The sequence below is a fragment of the Crocuta crocuta genome, unplaced genomic scaffold (genome assembly GCF_008692635.1).
Source record: "Crocuta crocuta isolate KB4526 unplaced genomic scaffold, BGI_CrCroc_1.0 scaffold229, whole genome shotgun sequence".
In the NCBI taxonomy this organism is placed as follows: domain Eukaryota; kingdom Metazoa; phylum Chordata; class Mammalia; order Carnivora; family Hyaenidae; genus Crocuta; species Crocuta crocuta.
In genome coordinates this window covers 10232035-10259232 of record NW_027536464.1, presented here as the reverse complement: position 1 = coordinate 10259232, position 27198 = coordinate 10232035, and the positions used below count along the sequence as shown (strand labels likewise).

At 40.5% G+C, this 27198-nt stretch overlaps 1 protein-coding gene across 3 annotated transcripts in view; it reads right to left on the bottom strand.

Moving 5' to 3' along the window:
- NYAP2 (neuronal tyrosine-phosphorylated phosphoinositide-3-kinase adaptor 2) overlaps nt 1–27198 on the bottom strand; it is a 180596-nt gene that overhangs the window by 92636 nt on the left and 60762 nt on the right. For all 3 annotated transcript variants that reach the window (XM_077748600.1, XM_077748602.1, XM_077748601.1), the window contains one exon: nt 9396–10499. In XM_077748600.1, the coding sequence (XP_077604726.1) occupies nt 9396–10499 (1104 nt within the window). The remainder of the gene's footprint in view (nt 1–9395; nt 10500–27198) is intronic.

Here is a 27198-nt window from a genome sequence, read left to right as displayed (position 1 = left end):
TAGAATGTTAGATACAAATCAGAAATTGGATTTCCTGTTTGAGTTAATTCAATGGGAGGAAAAGAAATCAATCCTACTACATTAATACAGACTAAGGGAATCTTGATTTTTCTTTTGTTTTGTTTTCTTTTCTTTTCTAAATAGACTGGTGTAGCTTTATTTCCGAATTGGAATGTTTCTGCATTTTACAAATCTAAAACAGGGAGGGTTCTTCTTAATGGAGAAGATTGTTGATTAAATTGCCGACAAGAAATTGCACTTAAAGATTCAGCAGCTGGAGAATATAAACACAGAGGATAAACACGTCTGCCTGCATCAATCAAAGACAGTTGCAGGCTACCCCCCGGAAAGGTGAGCCATTATTTATGAAATTATGTCTTCTTCAGTGATTCTATGTTGCAATCCAAGAAGAAACTGAATGAGGGAACCAGACAATGTCATGGTCCCAATTAACCAAGAAGCCACACGCATTTGCAGAATCGAGGGATTTTACTTACACTCTTTTAACCTCATCATCTTGAAAAGAAATTTCTTTAGCTTTAGAAAATGGTAATAATTAAGTAGGTCAGTATGTTCTTGGTGAACTGTGGTTTTCTTTTTTTTTTCATTTTAATTTTAAAGAGAAGGGTCTGATTCTGTCATCTGTACATTAACACGAATCTAAAGAGAAAAGAAGTGATGCAAAGATGTATGTTGCACAGGGCTCTTTAGGAGTGTTTGTTTTACTAGATCAGTTTCTAGTGATGCCAGGGCCCTCACAGCCTTTGAGCATTGGCTGGGGTTTTTGATCTAGAGGCTACTTTTTCTCTTGAGGTAGCTGCAGGCAATCAAACTATGACCTAATCATGGACAAGAAGCAAGAAGCTGAGGACAAAAGCCCTGATACCTGGAGGCAGAATCATCTAGTTGGTGGCTCGGTGTTGAAAATCTCATGGACCAAAGAAATATGCACATACATTCTTAAGTTATACTTAGACGCACTGAGATGATCATTCACATCTTCTTGGCCAGGTCATTTAGGTGATTATGGGGCCCACTGGGCAGACCACATGTCCTTCCTCAGGGGCAGCTTAGAAGCCTACAGTACAGAAGAGCCCATTGCAGTGACTAGGATCTTCCAAAGTGAGGGTCACCTGGGTGACTCAGTTGGTTAAGCATCTGACTTCGGTTAAGGTCATAATTTCATGGTTCATGGGTTTGAGCCTGCATCGGCTCTATGCTGACAGCTAGCTCAGAGCCTGGAGCCTGCTTTGGATTCTGTATCTTCCTCTCTCTCTGACCCTCCTCTGCTCACGCTGTCTCTCTCTCTCTCAGAAATAAATAAAAAACATTAAAAAAAATAAATAAATAACAAAGTGAATTCTGGAGGGTGCTGAAAAGGTTTTCTGACTCCCTCTTAAACTGATGACAACTGTTAAGTCATACATACCATTTAGCAGCACATCGAGCTTTCTCTTACTAAGCTGGTATCTGTGGGAGCAATAACACTATAAGTCATTAGAGATTTGATGACAACTGCTATATTTTAATGGCAATAGGGAGGGGAAAGAAATTGGAGATGCTGGTCAAGGGTACAAAAAATATAATTAAAATCAGAAACTCTGGAGCCAGAACCCCCCCCCCAAAAAAAAACTGGATTCAAGTCCCAGATTTACTCCATATGTGACTCGGAGCAAGCCATGCCTCAGTTTCTCCTATCTTGAAAATGGCAGTCTTAATATCACCTGCTTCTGAGCATATCAGTGAGGACGGAATACATGTAAGATGCTTAGAATAGTGTCTCACATAGAGTAAATATGTAAAACACATGCTACCACGATCACAGAAGCATTCTCAAGGAAAAGGTTGGATGCCACACACATTCCCCAGGTCCTCACCACTCGCTTCTTTGATGCATCCCACTGTGGACATAGTTCTTGAAATCCGGCCTTGAAATCGTTCCTGAGACAAATCTGTTTGAGGCAGAGGCATTTTCCAAGAACTTCGCCACCTCATTCCCCCATTACCACTGTCATCTTTGAAGCCTGGGATCCTCCACCCCGTCATGACAGCTAGACCTCCTCATTGCTCTCATAATGTTTTCTTTCCCTGTCTTTCCAGGGAAGGCTTCTGTTCTATAATATTATTGTCTTATATTGACTAGACCATGTGATTAGGTGCCCTTTCTGGGAAGCACACCCCTGCTCTGGGTCAAATTTCCATATGGGGGTCCTACTCTGCTCTGGCTAGCCCTCCCCCTTAGGTGGCCTGGAACCATCTAGGCAGACTCCTGCGATAGGACTTCTACGGGCCTGAGTTCTCCTGCCCATCTGACTAATAATACCAGCTCCTGCCTGAAGTAGCTCTTACTGGTGTTTCTCAAACTGAAGTGCAGAGAAATTCTGATAAAGAAAATGGCAAAGTCCTGGCATGAACAACATGGAGGTTCTAAGAACCAGAATGGACGATTTTTAGAGATTGCCTGTCCCATACCCCACTATGAAACTTCCAAGGTCTCTGGGAGAATCCAGACATTGCAAAAATGGATTTCCCCACCGATCCATCCAGATGACCTTGACTGTCTTCTTTGCAAACTGCCAACTAATTCATAGCTTACTCAAGGAAAGGAAAACAACATTCACTCATTTCAAGCTCTCCCCTCTCTCTTCCTTCTCTTACATAAATTATGTTTTTGACTTTGTTGTATGAAAACAGTGCATTATAGGTTTCTCTAGCATATAAGTAAAGGGTGTTGCTAATTTTAGCCATATATTCTTGACTTATCTTTGGAGAGCAGGATTTTTGGGGATTTCATTAAAAAGTCAACATCTCAGGCCCAACCTCCAGAGTTTCTCACTGAGTAAGTCTATAATAAGGCCCAAGAATCTGTGTTCTTTTTTAATGTATTAATTATTTTGAGAAAGAGAAAGAGCAGGTGTGCACACGTGCTCGCCCACTCATGAGCAAGCAGGGGAGGGGCAGATGGAGAGGGAGAAAAAAATCTCAAGCAGACTCCTCGCTGTTAGTGCAGAGCCCAACATGAGGTTCGATCTCATGAACTGTGATATCATGACCTGAGCTGAAACTAAAAGTCAAATGCTTAACCGACTGAGCCACCCAAGCATGCCAGGAATCTGTGTTTGTGACAACACTCAGGTGAATATGATGCAGGAGGTTTTTGGACCACTCGCCTAAGCTTTCTATGTCTTTACCTACGTACTTGGAACCACTCAAGTACCTTCTCTGAAGCCTGAGCAGGTCATCATGGTCTTGGCTCAAGTGCATCATTATAACTCAGGTCCTGGCTCAATTTCCCCTCTAAGCAGCTGGAAGGAGACTTGCTGGGGCAGAAAATAGTCTGGAGCCAAGGCGTGGGACTCTGGGTGAAAGGAGGGGTGTAACCAACAAACAGCAGGAAAGGGACCTGACAAGGGTCATGTCTTATTTAAGAAGTTTAACGAAACTTTTAAGCTTTGGCCTTTCCAGTCCTTCTGGAATATTCTGAGATAATCTTCAGGTGTTCTGAGTGCAACTCAAATCCCAAATGCCTTTGAAGAATCCAAGATTTCTACAAGTTCCAGATCCAGCTGGAACTCCGGCCAGGTGGCTCCAAGTTACCGTGCATCCAGAAGTTCAGGCCAAAGTCGCAGGCTGAGGGCTCATCCATTCCCACAGCAAGTGAGAGACCCAGACACATGGATTCTCTTCTCCACCATCCCCTCTGGCCTCTCAATACTTGTTTCTGCCCTAGCCTCTCTCTTCAGCCCCTTCTTTCACAGGAATGAAAAGGAGGAATTATAAAGCCCTGAATTATTTTACTTTCTGAATTTTACAGAAAATATTGTTAACCGACCAAACCAGATGTGTAGGTCCTTCTAAAATAACTAACATTCATTTCAGGTTTCCTAGGACAACTTAGTTCTTGGGAAGTCAGTATTCTTACCAGCTTAGAGAGGAGTCCAAGATTTTCATTAAAGACATAGTAAATCAATTAAGTGGCCTTTCCACTAAAGGTCACACACTTACATTGGATGAGAGGCTCCTAAGACAAGGTTATGTACCTGTTTCTTGGCCTACAAGGGATTAATGGTGTGACTGGACAATAGGGAAAGAGTTGAAGGATAATAGAAGAGGTCGAGGGAGGGGAAGAGAGCCTATTTACATCAATAAAACTATCTGAAAGAAAGGTAGGAAGCAGGAAAACCACAAGAAACAGACATACAAATTGAAGTAAATTTAAATGATACAGCAGTAGAGGGTTAGTCGGAGCTACAAACTCAAAATAGCCCCTGAAGACATCCTAGTAATAATTAAGCTATCAACACCGTGTCACTGTTATTACAAATGGCCCAGGACAATGATAGTCACTACTGTGTGAGGTGTCTCTTGTTCAGGTCACCTTGCTAGACACTTTAAGTGCATTAGCACACAGTAGGCATACAAGGATGATCACCACAATGACCCTGAATCATAAAGATAGTTGCATTATGTTAGCATACCCTTCTTTTTTTTCTGAAAAGCGGTATAATATATAAATACAGAAATATATTTTAAAATATTGCCTTCCAAACTCATTTTTTAATTTAAAATTCTTCTTGAAAAAAAATTTTAACATTTATTTATTTTTGAGAGACAGAGAAAGACAGAGCATGAGCAGGGGAGGGGCAGAGAGAGAGAAGGAGACACAGAATTTGAAGCAGGCTCCAGGCCCTGAGCTGTCAGTGCAGAGCCCGATGTGGGGCTCGAACCCACAGACTGCGAGATCATGACCTGAGCTGAAGTCGGACGCTTAACCAACTGAGCCACCCAGATGCTCCAATTTAAAATTCTTTTAAAAACTAAATTAGTAAGAGTAGGTTGGAAAAGTTGCTTCACTAGCAATGCTCAATATTTTAGCATCATTGTACCTCAGATAACTTATGAAAGGAGAAAGGTGTGTGTGTGTGTGTGTGTGTGCGCGCGCGCGCGTGTGCGTGCTAAGAAAGAGAATGGAAAGGCAGAGGTTGAATCTGATTCCTAAGTTTATTTCATCAGACTCATAAGATCCATTTATATTTATAATTGTAAAAATATAAAAATATGTAAAATATAAAAATTGTAAAAATATAAAATACAATGTAAAAAATTGTAAAAATATAAAGTCTTAAATGGGAATATTTTTAAGAAGCTGAAGGATGAGATGTCACAGTAGAAAACTGTGCATCTCTGTTAATGTGGAATATTGTTGTGCATAATAAAACTCTTCAGCAAAGCCAACTCACCATTTTGGGTTTCTTTTGATTTTCTAGTAGTGATACCAGATGAGTGGGCCTACATCTTTGTTTTTCTTTGCTCCTTCTTTAGGCCCGCTATGTCTTTGTGCCCTTCAGTGGTCTCTATGTGTACCTTCGCAGGTGCTTCATATATTGGTGCCTGTATTGGCTTACGTGTCCATCTCACCCCACGTGTGCATTTCTTTTGTATCTTTCTTGGTGTCTTAGTCTCTGAATTAGTCACTTTGCTTTTTTATGTTTCTAATTTTTCCTTCAGTTTTCTATTAACGTCTCTCCACTTATACCTTTTCTATCTCATCCTCTCCCTCAGGTGTATTATAGAATTTAATCATATTCTTCATTGCACCTTGAATGTATTTATAGGAACATATATTCACGCATTTGTACTAAAGGTAGGCAAAACCATTCTTTTAAGAATATTACTTGTTTTTTAAATGTTTATTTGTTTTTGTGAGGTGGGAGGGACTGAGAGATAAGGAGAGACAGAATCCTAAGCAGGCTCCCAGCTGTCAAGGCAAAGTCCAATGCACGGCTTGATCCCACAAACCATGAGATCATGACCTGAACCAAAATCAAGTCAGACACTCAACCAACTGAGCCACCCAAGTGCACCTCTAGAAATATTTCCTTTTTTTTATGGTTTATTTATTTATTTTGAGAGAGAGAGAGACAGAGACAGTGCTCAGGGGAGGGGAAGAGAGAACGGAGGTCAGAGAGTCTAAAGCAGGCTCCATCCTCCATCAGAGCCTGACGTGGGGCTCGATCTCATGAACTGTGAGATCATGACCTGAGCTGAAATCAAGGGTCAGGCGCTTAACCAACTGAGTCATCCAGGCGCCTCCCCCCAAATATTTTTTATTTGAAGAGAAAAATATTCTAAATACTATTATGATGAATACTCTAAATTCACTGTAAACATATCTGTACTTCACCTACTTCTCATATAGACAAAAATTTACAGCAAGAAAATACAAATGAATCACTTCTTACATGCCTCATAGACTCCATCTCTCTGCACAAAATTAAGAAATATTAATAATAACCAACTGAAATAAAATGTATGATGGTGCAAGAGACTATTAAGTGTCCTCATATATAACTAAACAACATTACAATGTCCCATCAACCAAGGGAAAAAACTTCCTAGAACAATTAATACCAAGGCCACATTTAGAAAATCATGCAGTAAAATGGAATTGGTTCATAGTCCACCACTATCACCTTATTTTATCCCCTTCCTATTGTCCAATCCCTGTCAACAGTTTGAAATCTTTTAAGATATGAAAGTAATAAGTTAGGTGTATCTTTATAGGTTATTAAAATAAGAGTTGAAGGCATATATTTTATGTGACATGGATTTTTAAATTAAAACAGAAATAATAAATTTGCTTTGAATTGATTATTAGAAAATTATCCAAATCGGCACTTCCCAGTAAAGCCAGAGGGTATGGAGGAATAGAATTACCAGCCTTAACTTTATTCCTTAATTGTAAAAAACAAAAACTATTTGAGATTTAGGAGCCATGAATGTTCTACTACTTCATATCATTGAGTCTGTCCCTATGGTGTCAGTAAGTGTCTATAAATCCTCTCTGACAAGAGTAAAGGAGAGAGTTGCTCCACTGAATATACTACAGCTGTGATTATAGGTTAATTCTCAATTATCAACAATTTTGAATCTACTCTTTGAATTACAGAGAGATTCTGAGAGCCACAATGATTATTTTAGCATCTGATAGTGTCTATTTTCTTCTGCAGTGAAAAGTAAATAATATTAGATTACTCCTTGCACTATCTTCATTTTTCTTCCTTTCCCTTCACATAAAGTAAGATATTGGAGTTAATGTAACACAAGACATGTCCTTTCTCCGAAGAGCTGATACATGGTTAACAGCACACAGGAAGCGATTCAATCTTCAGATCCCAAAAAGCTATAAAGAGACTGGATCATTTTTCCATGTAGAAGCTTTGTTTTACAAGCACACAAAGCTCGTTTTGGACTCGAATGGAGAAGTCTGCGACATATAGCACATAGACGAATTCTAACAGATGGATATTTCTTGAAATAACCTCATTAGTTAATCATTTCTTTTACATATACTTTTTCTAGCTAATTGACATAGCTGCCGGATGGAGGTGTGAAGGATCCTCCAAAGAAAGTGGTAGGTAAGGAGAAAATCCAATAATTTCACCAATTCTAGGATGAAATGTCCATTAATTTCACACTAACCAGTACATGTTTTGAACGCCAAACCTTTTTCTTTCATTTTTTCTCCAACTCATTCCAAAAATCTTAACTGATCTTTGCTTAAACCAAATCACTCATCTAGAAGAAACTTTAAACTTTAATACATTATTTTTGTCAGGGTTTACCAAATTTGCCACTATTGACACTGGAGACCAGATCATCTCTTTCCATCAGATTTTAAGTGGCATCTCTGGCCTCTACCTTGGTATCTGTCGTGCTTCCAGTTGCGGCAATTGAAAATGTCTCCAGATACTGCCAACAGGCCCTGGGGGCCAAATTGTTCTTACTGAGAACCACTATTTAATTTTTTGTTTGTTTTATTTGAGAAAGAGAGAGCATGAGTGGGGAAGAGGGATAAAATTTTAAGCAGGCTCCAAGCTGGCTCAGTGCTGATGCTGATGCAGGACCAGATTCTATGACCCTGGAATCATGACCTGAGCTGAAATCAAGGGTTAGATCTTCAACCGACTGAGCCACCCAAGTGCCCCAAGAACCCCTATTTTAGAAATAGATTGCTCCTTATTTTTACATTATTATTTTTAATTTTTCAATCTTTATTTTTGAGAGAGCAAGAGACAGAATGTGAGAGGCGGAGGAACAGAGAGAGAGGGAGACACAGAATCCAAAGTAGGCTCCAGGCTCTGAGCTGTCAGCAAAGAGCCGGATGTGGGGCTCAAACTAACAAACCACAAGGTCATGACCTGAGCAGAAGTCAGATGCTTAACTGACTGAGCCACCCAGGCGCCCCAAGATTTCTCCTTATTTTTAAATCAATTTAACATTAATGTTAGGGGTGTCAGGGTGGCTCAGTCAGGTTGAGAGTCTGACTTTAGCTAGGTCATGAAGTTGAGGTTTGTGAGTTTGAACCCTGCCTCAGGCTCTGCGCTGAGCCTGCTTGGGATTCTCTCTCTCTTCCTCTCTGTCTGTCCTTCCCTCGCTCTCTTGCTCTCTCTTTCTCTCTCAAAATAAATAAACTTAAAAAATTAAAAAATAATTTTAAAAAATATTTTAATGTATGCCTGTATGCGTTTAACTTCAGACACGTCTAATAGATTAGAAATTTTTGCCCTTCAGTCAGGTAAATGAAATGATTGAGGAGGGAGGGGATTACTTAAGCAGTAACATTTACATAAATCTCTCTGGGTAAACAAGCAGAAAAAAACCAGGATAAGTGGCTTCTAACTACCTATGAATATTAATTATTCTGAGAAGTGCCATCACCATCTTCATCATCAGAAGTATTGATTTTTTTTTTCCTGAACTCAATGTGATTGTGGGAGAGGATAAATAAAATCCTGTGTGGGGGTGATCTGAGATGAAAATGATTAATTAATTACCAGGTTAGGTACCTAAGGCATTTTTAAGCCAGGGAAAGCAGTGTAATTTCATGAAACGGACACTGAGGAAAGTGATCTGTTTACTTTGTCAGACTTTCCCAGAGCCACTGTAACACTTTAGATTTTATGCTTCATCGTGTAAAACGGCATTCTTCTGTTTCATAGCATCTCTTCCGCTATGCCCATTGTGGCTTGGAGTGCATCCAGGACGCACTATGTCCTTTAACACCCCACGAGTTAAATAAGCTGCTTTGAATTTTTTTTTAATGTTTATTTCTGAGAGAGAGACAGAGTGCAAGCAGGAGAGGGGCAGAGAGAGAGGGAGACACAGAATCGAAGCAGGCTCCAGGCTCTGAGCTGTCAGCACTGAGCCCCAGGAGGAGCTGAACTCATGATGAACTCTGAGGTCGTGACCTGAGCCCAAATAATGACCGACCCCCCAGGCGCCCCCACTTTGGAATTTCAGCTGGAAGGACGGAAGGCCCTGCCCTAGGAGCTTCATCTGCACCCCCGGGGCTTCGCTTTATGTTTAAGGGAACACGGGCTCTGCACACTTACTCTCTGCGGGGTCCTTAGACCTGCGGCCGCTGGACGACTTGCGCAGCAGGCTCCGGCCCGACGTGAAGAGGCTGGTCAGCTCCTCCAGGGGGCTGGTGGGGGTCCTGGAGCGGGAGGCGCCCGGCGCGGGGCCGTAGGTGTTCACCGCGGCGTTGACCATCTTGGCCCCGTCCTGCGACACCGGCCTGGCGCTCGAATGGGCCCCCGCTGGGGAGCTCCGGGACAGGCTGCCCGGGTGCACCGCGTCGTAGGGCGGGGGCCGCTTGAGGCTGAGCGGGGTCAGGGAGCGCCCCATGCTGACCGGCGACGGCGAGGCCGAGTGGCTCTTCGGGTAGCCGTGCGGGGACTGCGTCCGGTACAGGGTGGACGGCGGGGGCGGGGAGGAGGACAGCGTGGAGGCTGCGGAAGCCGCGGGCCCGGGGCCCAGGGCGGCCGCCTGGTCTTTGTCCAGCTTGGGGTGGCCGGACGCGTGGGAGGGCAGTGAGGACGGCGACGCGCCCGCCTGCTGCTTCATGTAAGACACGTTTTCCAGCACGGGCAGCTTGGTGACCTCTAGCGGGGTGAGCGGAGACTCGTCAGAATTAGGGGAGCACTGCACCGGCGCGGGGGGGAACACCAGCAGCGGGGGTCTGTGGGAGAGCAGGTTGGGGAAGGGCGGGGGGATGTCACAGAGCAAACCCTTTGGAGTACATGGCACTGAGGACTTGGCGAAGTCCGCGTCAGGCACCGTGGGAGTAGCACACTGCGAAGAGCAGCTGTGATGGTCAAGGTCACATTTGGGGTCTTGGCCCAAGTCGTCGAAGATGGGGTATTTCATCTCCTCGTAGACGGCCTCGCTCTGGTCATCGTCCTCCTTCCTGAAGTCTCGGAGGATGTTGCCCACCATCTCGATGTACACGGGCTCCTCCTCCTCGGGGTCCCCCGCGGGGCTGCTGACCTGGGACAGGGAGGGGTCCCGCGGGAGCGACGTCCTCCGAGGCCCGTGCTTCTTGATGTACGTTTCATCAAAAGAGGTGCTCAGCTGAGTGTTCGGGTTCCGTTTGGGTTTGGGAGGAGGGATCTTCTTTGAATATTCATCACTGTGGGGTCTCGGTTTGGCAGACACTACCAAAGAGAAATGAAAAAGAAAAAAAAAAAAAACAGAAAAATAAAATATATGAGTACAATAAGAAAGCCTTCAAAAATGACTTGTACTTGGGTTGACTGCTATGAACTTAAAAAAAAAAAAGTAATGTTTCTTTATATTTGGGAGAGACAGTGTGAGAGCCCGAGAAAGGAAGAGAGAGAGACAGAGGGAGACACAGAATGCAAAGTAGGCTCCAGGCTCTAAGCTGTCAGCCCAGAGCCCCATGTAGGGCTCGAGCTCTGGACCTCGAGATTATGACCTGAGCCTATATCATAAGTATAACCTAGTAAACCATCCAGACGTCCCTACTGCCATGAACTTTAAGTTGGGGTGGGACATGGTAATTGGCTTCATTTCTAGTTTGAGGCTTAGGCTAAAATTAAAAAAAAACAAAACATGTCAAGCACTTTTATATGTAGGAAACCCTGATGATAGAACAGTAATAATATTTGTCTTCAAACTAATATTAATAATCTGACACTGACAAATGCATTAACCTGAGCAATTCATCCCTCCGCCTTAGAATTTCTAAATAGAAACCTTGAGATGAAATATGTTCCATAAAAACAACCATAAACTTCATAAAGATAAACCTCTAAGAATTAAGTGAGAAACTCAGGGCGGAAAAATCAAGTTTCTTTTTAGCACAAATGGTCTCGCAAATACCATGGGATTTGAACCCTTTTAATGTCGTGGCTATTGCACATGATCGCATCTTGCTATCATTTAGGATAAAAATGTCCCAGCCTGCTAGGCTTAATCTGCCTTGGTTCAGATAAATAACTTCTATGCAGATGGGTCTGATACTTCAGGGGAAATTGATGTGAAAATCTTAGGAGGCTAGACAAGTTAATCTCTAAATCTCCAGGTATTCTTGGTTATGGTGTATTTGTCTGTTTCTGTGCATGAAATCTCTTTTGATATCCCAAAAGCTGTCTTGGAATGAATTTATTAGGTATGTTCCACTGGCACATCAGAACCCCCCCGAGCGTCTTTCCAGAAAATAAACCAGAGAATGCTGTGTAAGCTTCAAGAATAACTTTTGGAGGGGCGCCTGGGTGGCTCAGTGGGTTGGGTGTCCAACTTCGGCTCAGGTCATGATCTCACGGTTCGTGGGTTCGAGCCCCGCATCAGGCTTTGTGCTGATGGCTAGCTCAGAGCCTGGAGCCTGTTTCAGAGTCTGTGTCTCCCTCTCTCTCTGACCTTCCCCTCCTCACGCGGTCTCTCTCTCTCTTTCTCAGAAATAAATAAAACATTAAAAAAATGTTTAAAAATTTTTTAAAAAAAGAATAACTTTTCGAAACTCATCACAGTTTTTTGTACTGGTGCACTCACCAGTCTGCCCTTGTAAGGAAACATAAGCTCTGACACCGTACAGTGGGGTGAATCAGGCTGGCGACATGCTTGTGACTGAAGTCGATTATTTAGCATGCAGGGAAGGTACTGGCATCTTGTTATTATCTCATTATCTCATTGTGTTGATATATGATTACAATGATTATTATTATTATGCAGTGTGGCAGAATGCGCTTACTGGTGGCAAATGGTAGCATATAACATAAGGTGACAGAATAGCTTATAGGTGTAAAACTATTGCGAAACTAACAGGCTCTCCTACAATTTGCAGCCTTAAGTGGGGAGGGGTCTCAAGGCACATTTCAGGAAACACCTGAGATCATCCTTGCTTTTATCAGTGAGCAAATTATGACCCAGGAGCTTTGCTAAAACTGACTAAAGGAGAAGTGAGTGCTTAAAGATTAGTTAGTAGGCTACTCTACACATCAACCATGGCTTCAGAGAAAGGAAGCCCATCAAATATTCTGGAAGTGGTTATGTCTCTCACTTTTCTGGGTCATTCTACTTACAAATATTCTACTCTTCTGTGCCCCTAATGTTGTTTGTACTCACTACAATCAACTATCTTTTTGAAGGGAAGTTTCTTAACATATCTGGGCTTCTCCTTTAACTCATATCAGGAAAAACTCGATGATTCTTTCCAGGGGGTTATATCAGTAAGGTCTTTTAGTGCCCAAAGGGAAAAGCCTAGAGCCATAATGGGGTGAAAAATACCTAGACAATTCTTTAGGAGGGACTCAAAGTGGACCAGTAACTCCTCTCTGTATCTCCTACTGGTCTTAATTTTTACTGGTTTTAAATTCTACTCTATATGTTAATTTTCAAGAATTCAAAAACTCATCAGATTATATATAAAAATCTGAGCCCAATGCATAAGGTGAAATTATACATAATTGAATAAAGTTGACTTAGTACTGGAGGGACATTGAGTTAAGACATAGAAGAACAAGAGTATCCAGACTATTCTTCTGAAGCTTGTTTCCTGCCATCTTCCACCTCAGAGTCTTATTTAGGTTAAGTAACTCACACTCTGGGAAAATATTTGCCACTGATTATTGGGTTCTAGAGGTTGAATGGTGTGGGCTAAAGGGGAAACCATGGAGAGAGGTCTGATTGGCGAGCTGCTCTGTGAATGGAGGGTTAACCTAAAGCTAGGAATTAATGTGTCCTTGAGGTGATAATTCATAATATGGGAATGGCCCTATTTAGAATAAGATTATCATTTTTATCCCTTCTAAATTATAATTCACTTTTGTTTTCTTTGACCCTTCATTAATGTCTGATATTCCCACCTAGACTTGGATAGTTGTATGGAGAGAAATAACAGGACAGGCAGAATTCAAACATCTGAGCCCAAACCTAGGGAGCACCCTACACTAAGGGAAAGACTATACTCCAGGATTCCCAGGCGGGGAGGGGTCAATGGTAGAGCTGGTAATGACTTGACACCTTAGGGAGGCAGTAGCCTCATGAACTACCTTGGAATCAACACCTCTCTTCCCACATAGATTAGAAGATGGCCTATGGAATGGACAAGACCATTGCTTGGGTTACACTGAAAATATGAGCAAATGATACTCACTCTGTTTGCCAAAAGGAAGAGAAAAAAATTAAGTCAAAACACTTCATATCTCTGAAATGATTGAAGAAAGAAAAGGTTTTATTCTAGAACACAACATAGAATTAAGATAGAGCAACTATTCATGAGGAAGAGACATAGGCAATCCATTTGTGCTATGAGGACAACTTCAATGCTAAACCAAGCACGGATATTGTCTTACCAGAGGAATAAAATATAATATGTGGCTCTTATGGTGACTCTTAGATCATCAAAATTCCCTTTTACTATGGACTGAATTGCATCCCTCCCACATTAATGTGTTGAGGCACTAACACACAATATAGCGGCATTTAGAGATGGTGTCTTTGGGAGATAATTAGATTTGGATGAGGTCATGAGGATTGGGCCCTCATGGTGGAGAGGATGAGGGCCACCATGTGAGAATATAGTGGCAAGGCAGCAATCTACAAGCCAGGAAGAGAGTTTTCACCAGAAACCAACTAACTACCCTAGCACATTGATCTTGGACCTCTGGCCTCAAGAAGTGAGAGGAAATGAATGTCTACTGTTTAAGCCACCTGGTCTGTAGTATTTTGTTATAGAAACCCAAGATGACTTGGATAACCATGTGTTCATTAGGCACAAAGACCCAGTAGAGTTGAATCCTAAGCACCCACTTTAATTCCATCTTCTGGCATTGAAATAAGGGAAATAGCTTTGTTATTTTAAAAATTAATACAACTCTCCCCCAGTCTTTAAAATGTAAGTTTCACCTGCGTCTGCCCTGTATCTTCCTTTCCTTGAAGTCATGTTACAAAGAACAATTACACCTAAATACAGAAATATTCCTCCCAGATATCCACCCAGGTACCTACAGCCTATAATTCTGGTTGCGCTTCTCAGACTGACTCAACAATCTCTAAATTGTGCCAGGGCTCAAAGCTTCTGATTCCAACCCATTTTTTGGATGCTTTTTGGTGGTTGCTGTTCGCTTTGGCACATTCTGCCCTATTCCACTTCGTCTACTGCCCACCAGCTGAAGCAATTCCCCAGCCAGTCTTGCCCAAAGAATCCTTCATTATACGGGCAAGCTTATCCCCCTGCGTTACCCTGTGTAATAAAAAGAGCCTAATGCAGGCAGATTCATAAAATGTAAGCACATTTTGTTTCCTGGTCCCTTTTTGTTGTGTCGATCCAAATTTGAAATGAAAGTATTGAGGTTTGTTTAGATAATAAAGGGTTAAGTAAATTACAGATGATAGGAATGAATAAACAGATTCACTCCTTTGGTATCAGGAGACTTTTATTTCCAGGCAATAACTGCTTCCCATTCCATATACCCCTTGCAATTGAGTAAATAATTCATGGAGCAATAAAAATTTGTTTTAACTGTCACGAATGCTTTTTAAAAGTTTGCCCATATAAGGCAAAGTCTGAAATTTTAAACAACGTTGTCACACAATTTATTCTACCTTAACCTCACTCTAGGGCATTAAAAATTAAAGGAAAAAATCATGTTTAAAAAGTCATTTCTTTAGAGAATATTTAAAAACAGTCTTGATCTATATATATATAAATGCTGAAGCACTGCTAATAAAAGACTATGAAAATTGCTCGCAAATTTCCACATTAAACCAAATTCAACCATAATATAAAAAGGTGATTTTTATTGCTCTTGAATGAATTTTAAGTTATTTCTAATAAGCCTAAAGATAGAAGCAATAATTCCTGTTCAGCTCCAGAACACAAATTTTAAAGCTTAAAATAGTATAATGACAGTAGCATTGAATAAGCAGAAAGTGACATTTTTGAAATGAAATATCTGAGCACAAAGGTTATGCATGGCTTTCAGTCATGCCCAGATGATCTGTCTTTCACAGTTAATTTTGGAAACTCACCATGTCCTTTGTCAACCTAGCCTTCTGAAATAATTTTTCCTTATTAAAAAATATAATGTAAAACCATGCGTTAATATCTGTGGATGTTCTTTCCCAAGAAGTGGAAAAAATGAGACACAACACAGGTTATGTCAGTATTTTCCTGACTGTTTGGCCACAGAATCTCAGAATTTGAAAGGCTCTTAGAAATTACCCAGCCCAAATGCTGTATGTACATTACTGAAGAAATATAAATTTCTTAGCAATGACTTAAAAAAATGAAATCTCATAATTCCAATTCAATTTTTTATACCTGTTATTTATTTATTTACTTATTTAAATGTCTTTCTTTTGAGAGACAGAGAGAGCAGGGGAGGGGCAGAGAGAGAGAGAGAGAGAATCCCAAGCAGGCTCTGCACTGTCAATGCAGAGTCCAAAGTGGGGCTCAGACTCAAGAACCATGAGATCATGAACTGAGCCGAAACCAAGAGTTGGACACTTAACTGACTGAGCCACCCAGGCAACTCAATCTCATACACCTTTTAAAGCAAAGGAAAACAACAGGGTGGGTGGGAGGGAGGGAGTTCTTTAATTTATTATTTTGTATTTAGCATAGAATATCATTTTAAAAGGTCTTCTCAGAAGTAAAAAGAAAAACATGAAAAAATAAAAATAAGAGGTCTTCTCAGCCTATGCTATAATGGTAGTACCTTAACTCTGTAGCTCAAGTAATAGAGATACATTAAACACCCAATTCAATTGGGAAAAGAAAGTCCAGTAATGAGAAGTAGTGTCCACACTATGTGATCCTGAAACTGGCTGATTATGGAAGGTGAGAGACACATTTCCCACTTTCAGCTGAACTGTGCTCACAATAACTCTCTTTTCACAACTCACAATTCCAAGGGTTTGAGGGATATTTTTATTTTCACAGTCACAAGCTTTATAATACCATCCACAAAATTTCTCCTTTATATTTTATTTTATTTTTTAATTAAGGTGTTTGTAAAGGAATAGGAGTTGCAACTGCCCTTGGTGTGTTTATAGTAAGACCAAGAAAGTATGATAATTTGCAAAAAGGATCGGAATTCGATGTATAGGACCTGTGTTATTGCTCTGGAAAACAGAGACCTTGGAATTCAAAGTATGGTTTTAAAGTGGAATGGGATTTAACGTCTTGGCTTGAGCTAGAAGACATGATTCTCATCACTTCTTTGCTTCAGTTAAGCTGTATAGCTTTAGGCGAATTACTTTGAAGGACATTATTATATATACTCACTTTTGTCGTAGATAAAAAGAGACTTTAATCAGAACCACTGTTTCTTTTTTTAATTACTCATCTTAACCCATTAATTATAAAATATAATTGGAATTTGTCACCAATATTTTAAAAGAAATGAATTAAAACAGACTAGATAATATGAGTACATTTCATATGGTAAGAATAGAGGTTATTTGTTGATACAATATTTAAGTATATAGATATTTCCTAGGACTCACATATCTCTCATAAGTTATGATGAGGGATGTTTGAACAGGTCTAAAGCAGATGATTTCTGGTTGATGGTCTTCAGGAAGGGCTCCATCAATTCTTTGCTTTTAGTATGTGCATACTTTTCTATCCCTTCAGAGGTAGAGTATTTCTTCTCCCCTTGAACATGGCAGCTTTTTTTTCTTAAGTTTATTGTCAAGTTGGTTTCCATATAACACCCAGTGCTCATCCCAACAAGTGTCCTCCTCCATGCCCATCACCCCTTTCCCCCTCCCTCCCACCCCCATCAACCCTGTTTGTTCTCAGTATTTGAGAGGCTCTTATGGTTCGCCTCCATCCCTCTCCTTAACTATTTTCTCCCTCCCCTCCCCCCTTTCCCTTGGTCCTCTGTTAAGTTTCCCCCATTCCATATGTGAGTGAAAATATATGGTATCTGTCTTTCTCTGCGTGGCTTATTTCACTTAGCCTAAGACCTTGGCCAGAGTTCCATCCATGTTGCTACAAATGGCCAGATTTCATTCTCTCTCATTGGAATATGGCAGCTTTCACTTTCTCCCAAAGGAAGTCAGGCACCATGGAGGAAGTCTAACTATTCTGAGATGACCATGCAGTGATGAAGCCCAAACCAGCCAAGGGGAAAAGAACTAAGAAAAACAATCAATAATAAAAATGAAACCCTGACTATATGGCCCCAGTCAAGCAGTTCTGGTGACTGTTGTTGCTATCTGAACCATCTCATGTAAGAGAGACACTCTGAATTCGTGACAAGCCATCCTTACTGCACCCCACTGAATTCCTGCAAATTCCCCACAGAATTATAAGCAAATATGATCATTATTTTTTTTGTCTCTAAATTTGGGGATAGCTGTGCATATACACATATCTGAAACTGGTACCAGAAGTACAGTGCTGCCTTAACAGAAAATCTAAAACTTGACCATTGGCATTGAGATGGTGACAGAGGCCTGAAGGACAGTGAGGAAGCCATTAGAAGACTAAAAATTAGGTGAGACAATTGCTATTAGAGACCATAATAAAGAAGCGCTGTGTTACGGGTTGGCAGAAAGTTGGCGAAATTGTTGCCTGTGGTGATGTAGAAAATATAAAATGTACCTAATGAATGGGCAGAGCTGAATAAGGAGAATTCTAAAAGGAGGTGGAAATGTCAGCTCACTTGTTTGGCCTCGTATGGTAGAGGGCTGAGTGAGAAAGAGAGAGACAAAGGAAGGAAGTGTTCCATTCTCACACAAAAATGAAAGGAAATCATTGCACGCAGGACTTTCCATGAAGACTTGTCTGATCAGCAAGAGTTTTCAAAGTGAAAAATAGCCATCAAGGCAAAGGTCAATCCAGGGCTCTGCCAGTAAAAGGTGGCCTTGAGGTAAAAATCAAATTAAGAGTATGGCTATAGGACCCCTTACTGAAATCTCTGAAAGATTACGGTAGAGAACTGAAATAACCTTTTTAAGAATCTTACAAGTGTTGTTACATGATGCTCTGACCACAACCTTGAGAAGACAGGTCCGTCTCAAAACAATTTGTGTTTATCTTTTGTCTAATGCAATAGCGTATAACTTGATTCATACAAAGACCACAAAGATTGTAAAGGCACTTTGTTAACTTTAACTGAAAGGGACACTGTTCAAATTGAAATAAACAAGAAAGGCTTTGGGCCCCCAAACTTTCAGGGCTGGAAGAGAGCTGAGAAATCTCTTCAGATGCAAATCATTTCTTCTGGGCCGGAAAGAATGACTTGGGGAAGACATGAGAGCTCAGAGAGTAACACAAAGAGCCACGGAGAGCCAAACCCAGGGAGAGCAGGGACCTAACCATTACATATTTTCTGCCATCAGATTAGGGAGAACTGGGTGCAGCTTGTGCAAGGGGACTTCAGAATCACTACGAGCCAGTGACTTCTATGTGCCCTTCCAACCTCCAGCCTCTATTTTTGAACAGCATGGTACATTGCAGTTTTCCTGCGCCTGAGCTGCCAGTCTCTGTCAGGTTTTGCTGGACAGATGAATTGCACTTTTAGCTTAAAGACCTTTCCACATGAGGAAATGCACTCAAAGAGCCTCGTGCCACAAGGGGATGACTTAAATGATGAAATATGAGATTTCAAGTCGCTGTTGTCATGTAAGGAAACATTGGGCAAGAGGGTGAGAATGTTTTGCCTACTGGGAAAATAGTAGCTGAAAGGCAAATTGTGGTAGAGAGTCTTCAAAGATAGCTACCTTCAATTCCTTGCCACTTTGTGTGCTTTCTACAGACCAGTGGTTAGAGTCTGCCTACCCCTTTTCAAATCAGGGCTGGTCTTATGACTTGCCTTGACCAATGGAATATGGCAGAAGTGATATTCTGAATCTTGGACTTTCACTTCCTCTGTCTTAAAAGTCAATTGCCAATCTGTTCATCAACTCTCAGATGAACATGCTATGAAGAAATTCAACCTAGTGATGTGAAGAGGCCACAGGGAGGGGAAGTGAGTCCAGAAATGTCAGTGGAACATTCTTGGACCTTCCGACCCATCCCAAATGCCAGCTGAATGCAGCCAAATGAAAGATCCCAACCAGTGTAACACAGGGTAGAAGAATCCCTCAAATAAGCCCAGTCAACTCCCAGAATAATAAGAAGTAATACATTGTCGCTGTTTTTTAAGCCATAGCATTTTGGGTTGGTTTATTGCACAGCAATAGATAACTGAAAGAAATCCCAGAATTAATTTCCTGTTTGTGTAGCTATCTCATAGAAAATGCTATTGTTGTTTTCATAGAACTAGGGTACAGTGTGCACCCTGAGGAAACAGAAAGCATCTTTCCAGAATAGAAAAATTAAGGAAGTAAGATTGCATTCTGAGTATTATAAAATCACCACAGGATGATTCAAAGAAGAGATATAAAAAGAGATTACATGCTTTCTGGTGAAAAAGACTAGATTGAAATCAGAATGAAGGCATTAATATATTAAAGGAAGAACAACCAGAGGGGATCTTGCCAGCCACAGGGAATATAAAAACGGGATGCTCATAGAGCAAAACATGGCGGCACCCCACAGCAGTGCCCTGACCATCTGGTCCTCCATTATATCTCTGCTGTGGGGATTGGCCCAGCATGCTCGTCGAACCTAAAGCCCCTTCTTTTCCTAACTTCAGATTCATCAAGAAACTTTTTAAGAATTTTGAGTTCCAAAATACTATGCATCTGTTTCTCATTAAAAACAAGTTTTGTGCACTGCTGAGGTCAGAATGTTTGCTTCTCCTGCCCCCCTCCAAATTCACATGTTGGGATCTTAACACCCAATGTTATGGTGTTAGAAGGTAGGGACTTGGGAGAGGATTTGCTCACCAATGTGGAGCCCTTGTGGATGGCACTAATTCTCTTATGAAAGAGACTCAACAAAACCCCCAGCCCCTTCTGCCATGTGGAGACCTGGAACCCCACCAGAACATGACCATGCTGGCCCCTTGATCTTGGACTTCCAGCCTCCAAAACTGTGAAAATACATTTCAGTTGTTTATAAGTTCCTCAGTCTATGGCATTTTATATAGCAGCCCAAACAGACTGTGACATATACCCATCTCTTTTGATCTTAGTTACTATGACATCTTGGTTATTCTAGACAACTGTTGAGGGAGTTTCTGAGATGATAGATTGAAGGCAGATATGGCACCAGGGCAAATTCACCAGAGGATCACCATTTCATGGGAATATGTCCAGGAAGGCCGCTAATATTTCCAAGGAGACACAACCCGCTGTTCATAATGCTTATCCCAACTGTCTAGTTGATATTTCCACCCCAGGGGCAGTCTCTTTTTCCCCAATCACTGCTCTCGTGCTCCAGACATGGGATGCCCTTTAGACATAGCCCACTTGTAAAGAACAAAAAAAGTGGTGCAGAGCTGTGAGCCCTTCCTTGGCATCACAACTCCAGCCCTTCAGATTCCACCTGACAGTCTATACTTTATACAAATCTAGAACAAATAAAGAAAAAACTGGAGGCAACACAGCCATCAGAGAGAAGGACTGTAGTGCAGGGATGGTCCCAGTTGGACAAGAGGCTAAATTACCAGGTTTCAGAACTGACAAAATTTCTTGTGTGACCAAATAGTAGTCAGTCTCCTGAACCTTTATCTAGGCTTATCTGTGCCCTTCCTTGTAAAATCCAATTTTACGTAACCCTGCTAAAATCATTTTAATTCCAACCCCACACCTTCAATATCTGATCATGTTGGATATGTGATTGGATTCTTCATTCTCTGTAACCCCCCAAGTGATGTCTGATCACCCTAGCCTATATTCAGCAAAAATATGAATAGTTCAGTTCAACCAGGAACCCCCTTGCCCTCAATGTCTCCTCTTATCATTTTCTATCCACCACCCCCCCACCTTGCTCTTTGGCTATAAACTCCCACTTGCCCATGCTGTGTTTGGATGGAAGTGAATCTCTGTATGAGGTTTCTTTTCCCTATCATAATAGTCCTAAATAAAATTTGTATTTACCACTTTCACTACTGTTCAGCTCTGGTTTTTGTTTGACATCCCTAACCTAAACATGTCTGGCTTCCTGTGAATTTCAGGTCTCTGCATAAAGTCACGTCTTCAGAGAAGTCTTCATGATCACTCAATCAGCACACGTCACATTGGATATTTCTCTTATTGATTCCTCAACTGGGTTATGCAAGCTTCTAAGTGGCTGTATATATATTTTACTCTCTCCAGTTTGAGAGTAATCTCCATGAGAATTGTGGTTCCCCATTTGTCTTGATTTTACTCAATCATTGACTAGAACATCAGAGGCTCTTTGTAAATATTTCTTCACCAGTCAGTGAACAGTAGACTTTTGACATTCTTAGTCAGCATTCAGGATTTCTGGTATTCTCCAGTGGCCACAACCACTCTAGAATTTGCCATTTCTTAGGCATTATTTGAATTATGAGGCAAGAAGATGATGAGACATGTGGAGAATAATAACAGTGACAGAACAAATGAACATATGGATGATGGAAGGATCGATCAAAGGAGGAATATTTATCCTTACCCATGTATAGAAATGTATAGAAATTGAGGCAGATTAAATATTTTTCCTGCCAAAAAGGAAGAACAGAAGAACATAAAAATCAGCTGAGGGTTTGAGACAGTTCTTTTTCAGTTGCCTTATGTTAAGGAAAGGCCAGAGGGCTATGTGAAACAACACAGGCAGACAGAATTCAAAAGATAGATCCTGCAATGTGAAGACACGTAAGGTCTAATGACTTTGTAAACACTATCCTAGACCATGAATTTTGGAGTTTTAGCAATCATTCCCTGAAAAATAACTTTCTTCATGGGTTCAAAACTTAATATAGGAGGGCCATTTTGAACAATGTCACAGATATGGGAAATAGGAAATGAAAGTGCCCTGAAACTCCTTTACAAGTCATTCCTCTTGCATGTAGGAGGTTCTTTCCCTAGTAGTAAAAGAATGACTCCCACCAAAGCCACAAGTATTGTTTCACTTAAAGCATGCTTGACCCCTCATGGGAACTGAATGTAATTCCCATCCTTGTTTCTTTTGGCGTTCTTCACATACTCTTAACTATGGCCAAAGACAACTTCCACCATTGCCCACCGTTCTCAGATGTGTACATGTTCAGACGCCGCCCTGACATTTTCCTCTGCTCTTTCACTATCTCCCCAAAACACAAACCCTCCCATCCTTCAAGCTCTAATTCAAGCTTTAATGCTTCCTTTCTTTCCTCTTAGTTTTTATTAATTTGTGCTTCGCATATTTCTTCCTTGTTACCTTCTTCATTTCCTACCTTATATCTGCTTATCAGCTTCTCTCTCCTAAAGATTATGAGCTTTCCAAAGACAGAAACAACTCATCTTCTTAAAAGTCCCAACAAACTTCACAGAGGGACTTGCCCCCAGTAGCCATTTGATGAATCATTCCTATAAATAATTGTGTACTGGACAGTAAACTACCAATGAACAATGATTGAAATTTTTCAATTTTCTTTTGCATCCTTTCCTTCAGATTTTCTTCCTTCTTCCCTCCATTTTCAATATTTTTATTGAAAATTGATCTCCTTTGGGTTTTGAGGACTACTTTATCTTAAAGTTAGTTTTATTTAGGAAAAGAGCCTAACTAAAACTATGTGTCTACATCACTACAAGTTCCTCCAAATAAGAACTCACTGGATGGTTTTATCTATGCATTCCCATCACCTCCACCCAGGAATACATCAAATAATTCTTGGCGATCTGTCAAAACAATACACATATTTAAAACTTAGGGATAACTGTGTTATTAAACCACTGGTTTAATAGTGGCCTTTTGTCCCTTTGCTTCAATGTTTTGAAGCTAGCAGCTTTACAAGTTCATGGCTGTTGGTTATCTCTTGCAGCATCTCTACCTGCAGAGAAAGGAAGTTGCCAAATAAGTTAATTTCCTGAGTCTTGAGGGGAAAAAGAAAAATGTGACAACAAAAAAGTAGCCGTGGAAAATGCACAGTGGTGAGCACCCAATAGAAACTCAATTAATTTGGATTCAACCCAGGAGGATATTGTGTTAGGGGAAAGTAAGTTGGGAGAAAAATCTGATTAACGATTGGAACATTCCCCCTGTCCCTTGGGCAAGTCAACTCTATATAGAAGCTGAATCCCTGCAGTTCCATAGATACAGTCTACTGAGGATTATCCTTTGTAAATCTGTCCTGGTTGAGATATAAAGATAGAAATGTTTGTGATCTTTTTAAGTATCTGAGATCACAAAGGAACAGCATGGAATTAGAGAGCCATAATACATTTCGTTCAAGTTCACCGAAGTTGTGTTGATGTGTGCTAACACCTCTAATGATGAAATGTAGTAGTAGTAGCAGTAATAATAATAATAGCTGTAATAATAATAGCTATCCTATGTCAATGCATTGTTTGTCTCAGGCAATATGTTTTTGAAAGATTACTTCATTTAATCTCCCCTAATATCTTATATGGTAATATTATTATAAATCTCATTTTACAGACACTGAAACTTAGTTATAGAGAAATTCAGTTACTTGCCCAAGTAAAAGAAACTGACATTGAACCCAGGTTATGTGACTCGAGTTGCCATACTGTCCAAGAATAATTTACCTTTAGAGATGATGGTGCTTATTTGTTTTACAAATATATAGGGAAGTGTGTTTTAACTTAAAAAAAAAATTACCAATACTCATCATGAGTCAGGTGAACTTGAACTCCAATTCCAACTTAGTCATTGTGTAACCTTGGGAAAGTTAAACTGTAACCTCTTTAGGCCTCCTTGAGTTCAACTCTTAAATGGATATAATGATGCTTATTTACAGGATATTGTGAGGGTTTTAAAAGACACTGTATCAGAAGTTGTTAGCATACTGCCAGAGGAAGGTCTTAAAACATATAAGCAATTGGGGCACCTGGGTGGCTCAGTCAGTTAAGAATCTGACTCTTGATTTCAGCTCAGGTCACGCTCTCACGGTTATAAGATTGAACCCCACTTCAGGCTTGGTGCTAGACATGGATCCTGCTTACGATTCTCTCTTCTCTCTCTCTCTCTCTCTCTCTCAGTCTCAGTCTCTCTTTCCCTCTGCCCCCCCCACTCATGCTCTCACTCTTTCTGTCTCAAAAAAAGTATAAGTAATATCACTATCAATTATTATCAGTATTCATTAAAAAATCAGAGTCTCTGACTACATTGGAAGATACGTAATGAGAGCATATGCTTTCACACATACTTCACACATATTTAGCATGAAGCTATAAAAATTAATGGCGCCAATGCCAGAGAGCCTACCAGTTCTGGGAAATTGTAAAATGAATGATTGCCTAAATAAATATAGATTTTATGTTCACTGAAGTATGAGATCAATATTTCAGTTTCCTTCTGCATTAGGTTTATAGCCTATGTATATCCACATAATAGAAGTGAATTTATTTTAGAAAGATGTAATCTTTCCTTTAAAATTATGTGGGCACTGGAATTTGGGGGACAATTACCATTTCAGGGTTGGCATTTTTAGTGTCTTAGCTTCAGCTGAAAAAAAAAAAGTTAAATTTCCTTGGGTAAATTTTAATTTACTAAGGAAACTAAAATCAAAACAAAAGAAAAAAATGAAGGATGTAAGTCACAGCATATGTCTGGCATGGCAAAAAAAAATCCAACAGATTAACTCCTCTTATTCAAACACACTTTTTTCTGAACCATAGCTATACCCCTTAGGTTTTGCAAAATGACATTTGGGGGTGGTTTTCCAGGCTTCTCAAATTTACAAAAAGTGTGACTAGATTCTAAAAAAAGAGAGGGAGAATATTTCCAAAAATTGAGGTGGCTTATCTCGAAGACTTCCTAAAGTTTTATGCCAAATGCATGTAGTAAACATGTAGACTTTATTTGTGTGATTTCGTTTAGGATGTTATAGATAGTCCATTATCCCTGTGTACTGTACCCTTCATTCTTACAGAGTTTGGTTGGAAAGGGAAAAGATTTCCTTCTTTGTGTGTGCACAATTTTTCTTTAGCCCTGTGACCCTGTAATTCTTCTTTAGTAGGCTCTGTATATAATTTCCATGTAACTTTCTCTAAGTGGGAGATGAAGAAAATAGTGCCATCGAGTCCAGAGTGGTTTGACTCAAGCCAGAAGCTCACTGACCAAAGAAGCAGACACCGGTCTTCTCTGGTTCTGAGTTCATGTGCACGGCTCAATCAATGCAAATACCAGCAGTGTTGTATTATAGGAGGACAGAGCCTTCACTTTTGAATCCAGGACCTCAGATCAGCTTTGCTCTTTTCTTTCTCATATTATCTGGCAATTCTGTTCAATTTACAGAAACTTCACACATGGGGCCAACACAAAGCAACAATATCCCAAGGCAGGCTGCAGCCTTCCTTACCTCGGATGAAGTCTATTTGTGACTCTAGCCTTCTATTATTCAAATAGTTTTAACAACCGCAGACTTTATTATTTGGTTTAATTGTTAGACTTAGGTTAGCTTTCTTTATAATAAAAGTCATCTGGGGACACCTGGGTGGCTCAGTCAGTTAAAGCGTCTGACTTTGGCTCAGGTCATGATCTCACGGTTTGTAGGTTCAAGCCCCACGTCAGGCTCTGTGCTAACAGCTAGCTCAGAGCCTGGAGTCTGTTTCAGATTCTGTACCTCTCTCTGACCTTCCCCTGCTCACTCTGTCTGTCTCTCTCTCAGAAAAAAATAAAACATTAAAAAAAATTTTTTAAAAAGTCATCTGGATAACATGAATTCTGAGCCTAAAATATATGGAAAGAGAGGGCTTTTATGGTTTACCCAACCTGTATTATTTTCAGATTATTCCCTGTGATTCCTTCTCTACTTCCAACTCATACCCTAAACATCGAATTCAAAATGAGCTTGGACTCTTAACCCAAAAGATAAACTTCAGCTCGTAGATGTTTTGAGTAATAGAAATAATAATGGGAATTTAGAGAAACACTCTAAACCTAATGTCAAAGTATATTTTCAAACTCAAATTCAAATTTGTGTGTACATAATCACCTATGTCTGTGCACACACACACACACACACAGGCACATGTCCATATATGTGTGTTCATGTATATAAACATGTATGTTTAACATGTTTGTGTATATGTTCATTTGTCTGTCTATCCATCTCTCTTCTTTTTTAAAAGTTATTTATTTTTGATAAAGGGGGAGAAGGGGCAGAGAAAGACAGAGAGAGAGAATCCCAAGCAGGCTCCACCTTGTCAGCACAAAGCCCAATACAGGGCTTGAATCCACAAACCATGAGACCATGACCTGAGCTGAAACCAAGAGTTGGATGCTTAACTGACTGAGCCACCCAGGGGCCCCATCCATCTATCTTCTCTATTCCTAAAGATGCCCTGCTTTGTGACAATGAAAATGGTTTAGTCTGCTTGATTAGATCCTTTATAAATATAATTGTAATTATTATAATCATAATTAGCTCTGACCATGTCATGAACCCACTCCTCACTCCTACTCAAAACCTGGCAACCCCTCCTTATACTTATTTGGGTAAATAAGATGTTCCCTGGCATGGCTTCCAGATCTTTCTCTACCTCATCTTACAGTGCTCCTCCTTGTGATAACTCCCAGCAGGCACAGGCTTCTCTTCCAGTGGTTCAGACCAAAAAAGTGTTCCTGCGACTCAAGGTTCTTCTGCCATGAGCTCCTGATACCCAGAATGGCTTTCCTAGAATACTTCACTCCCTTTGTTCCCTCTTACTTCACCTTTAGATCTTGGTTTAACTTTTACTCAGGGACCTTTTCTTCAGAAATTCCAATTTACAAAGAATCTCCCTTGGAAACCTCTTCTATTTTTGTGCCTCTTTTTCTAGGTACATGTTTATTCGTGTTACTAATTGTTGAATATCCTTCTT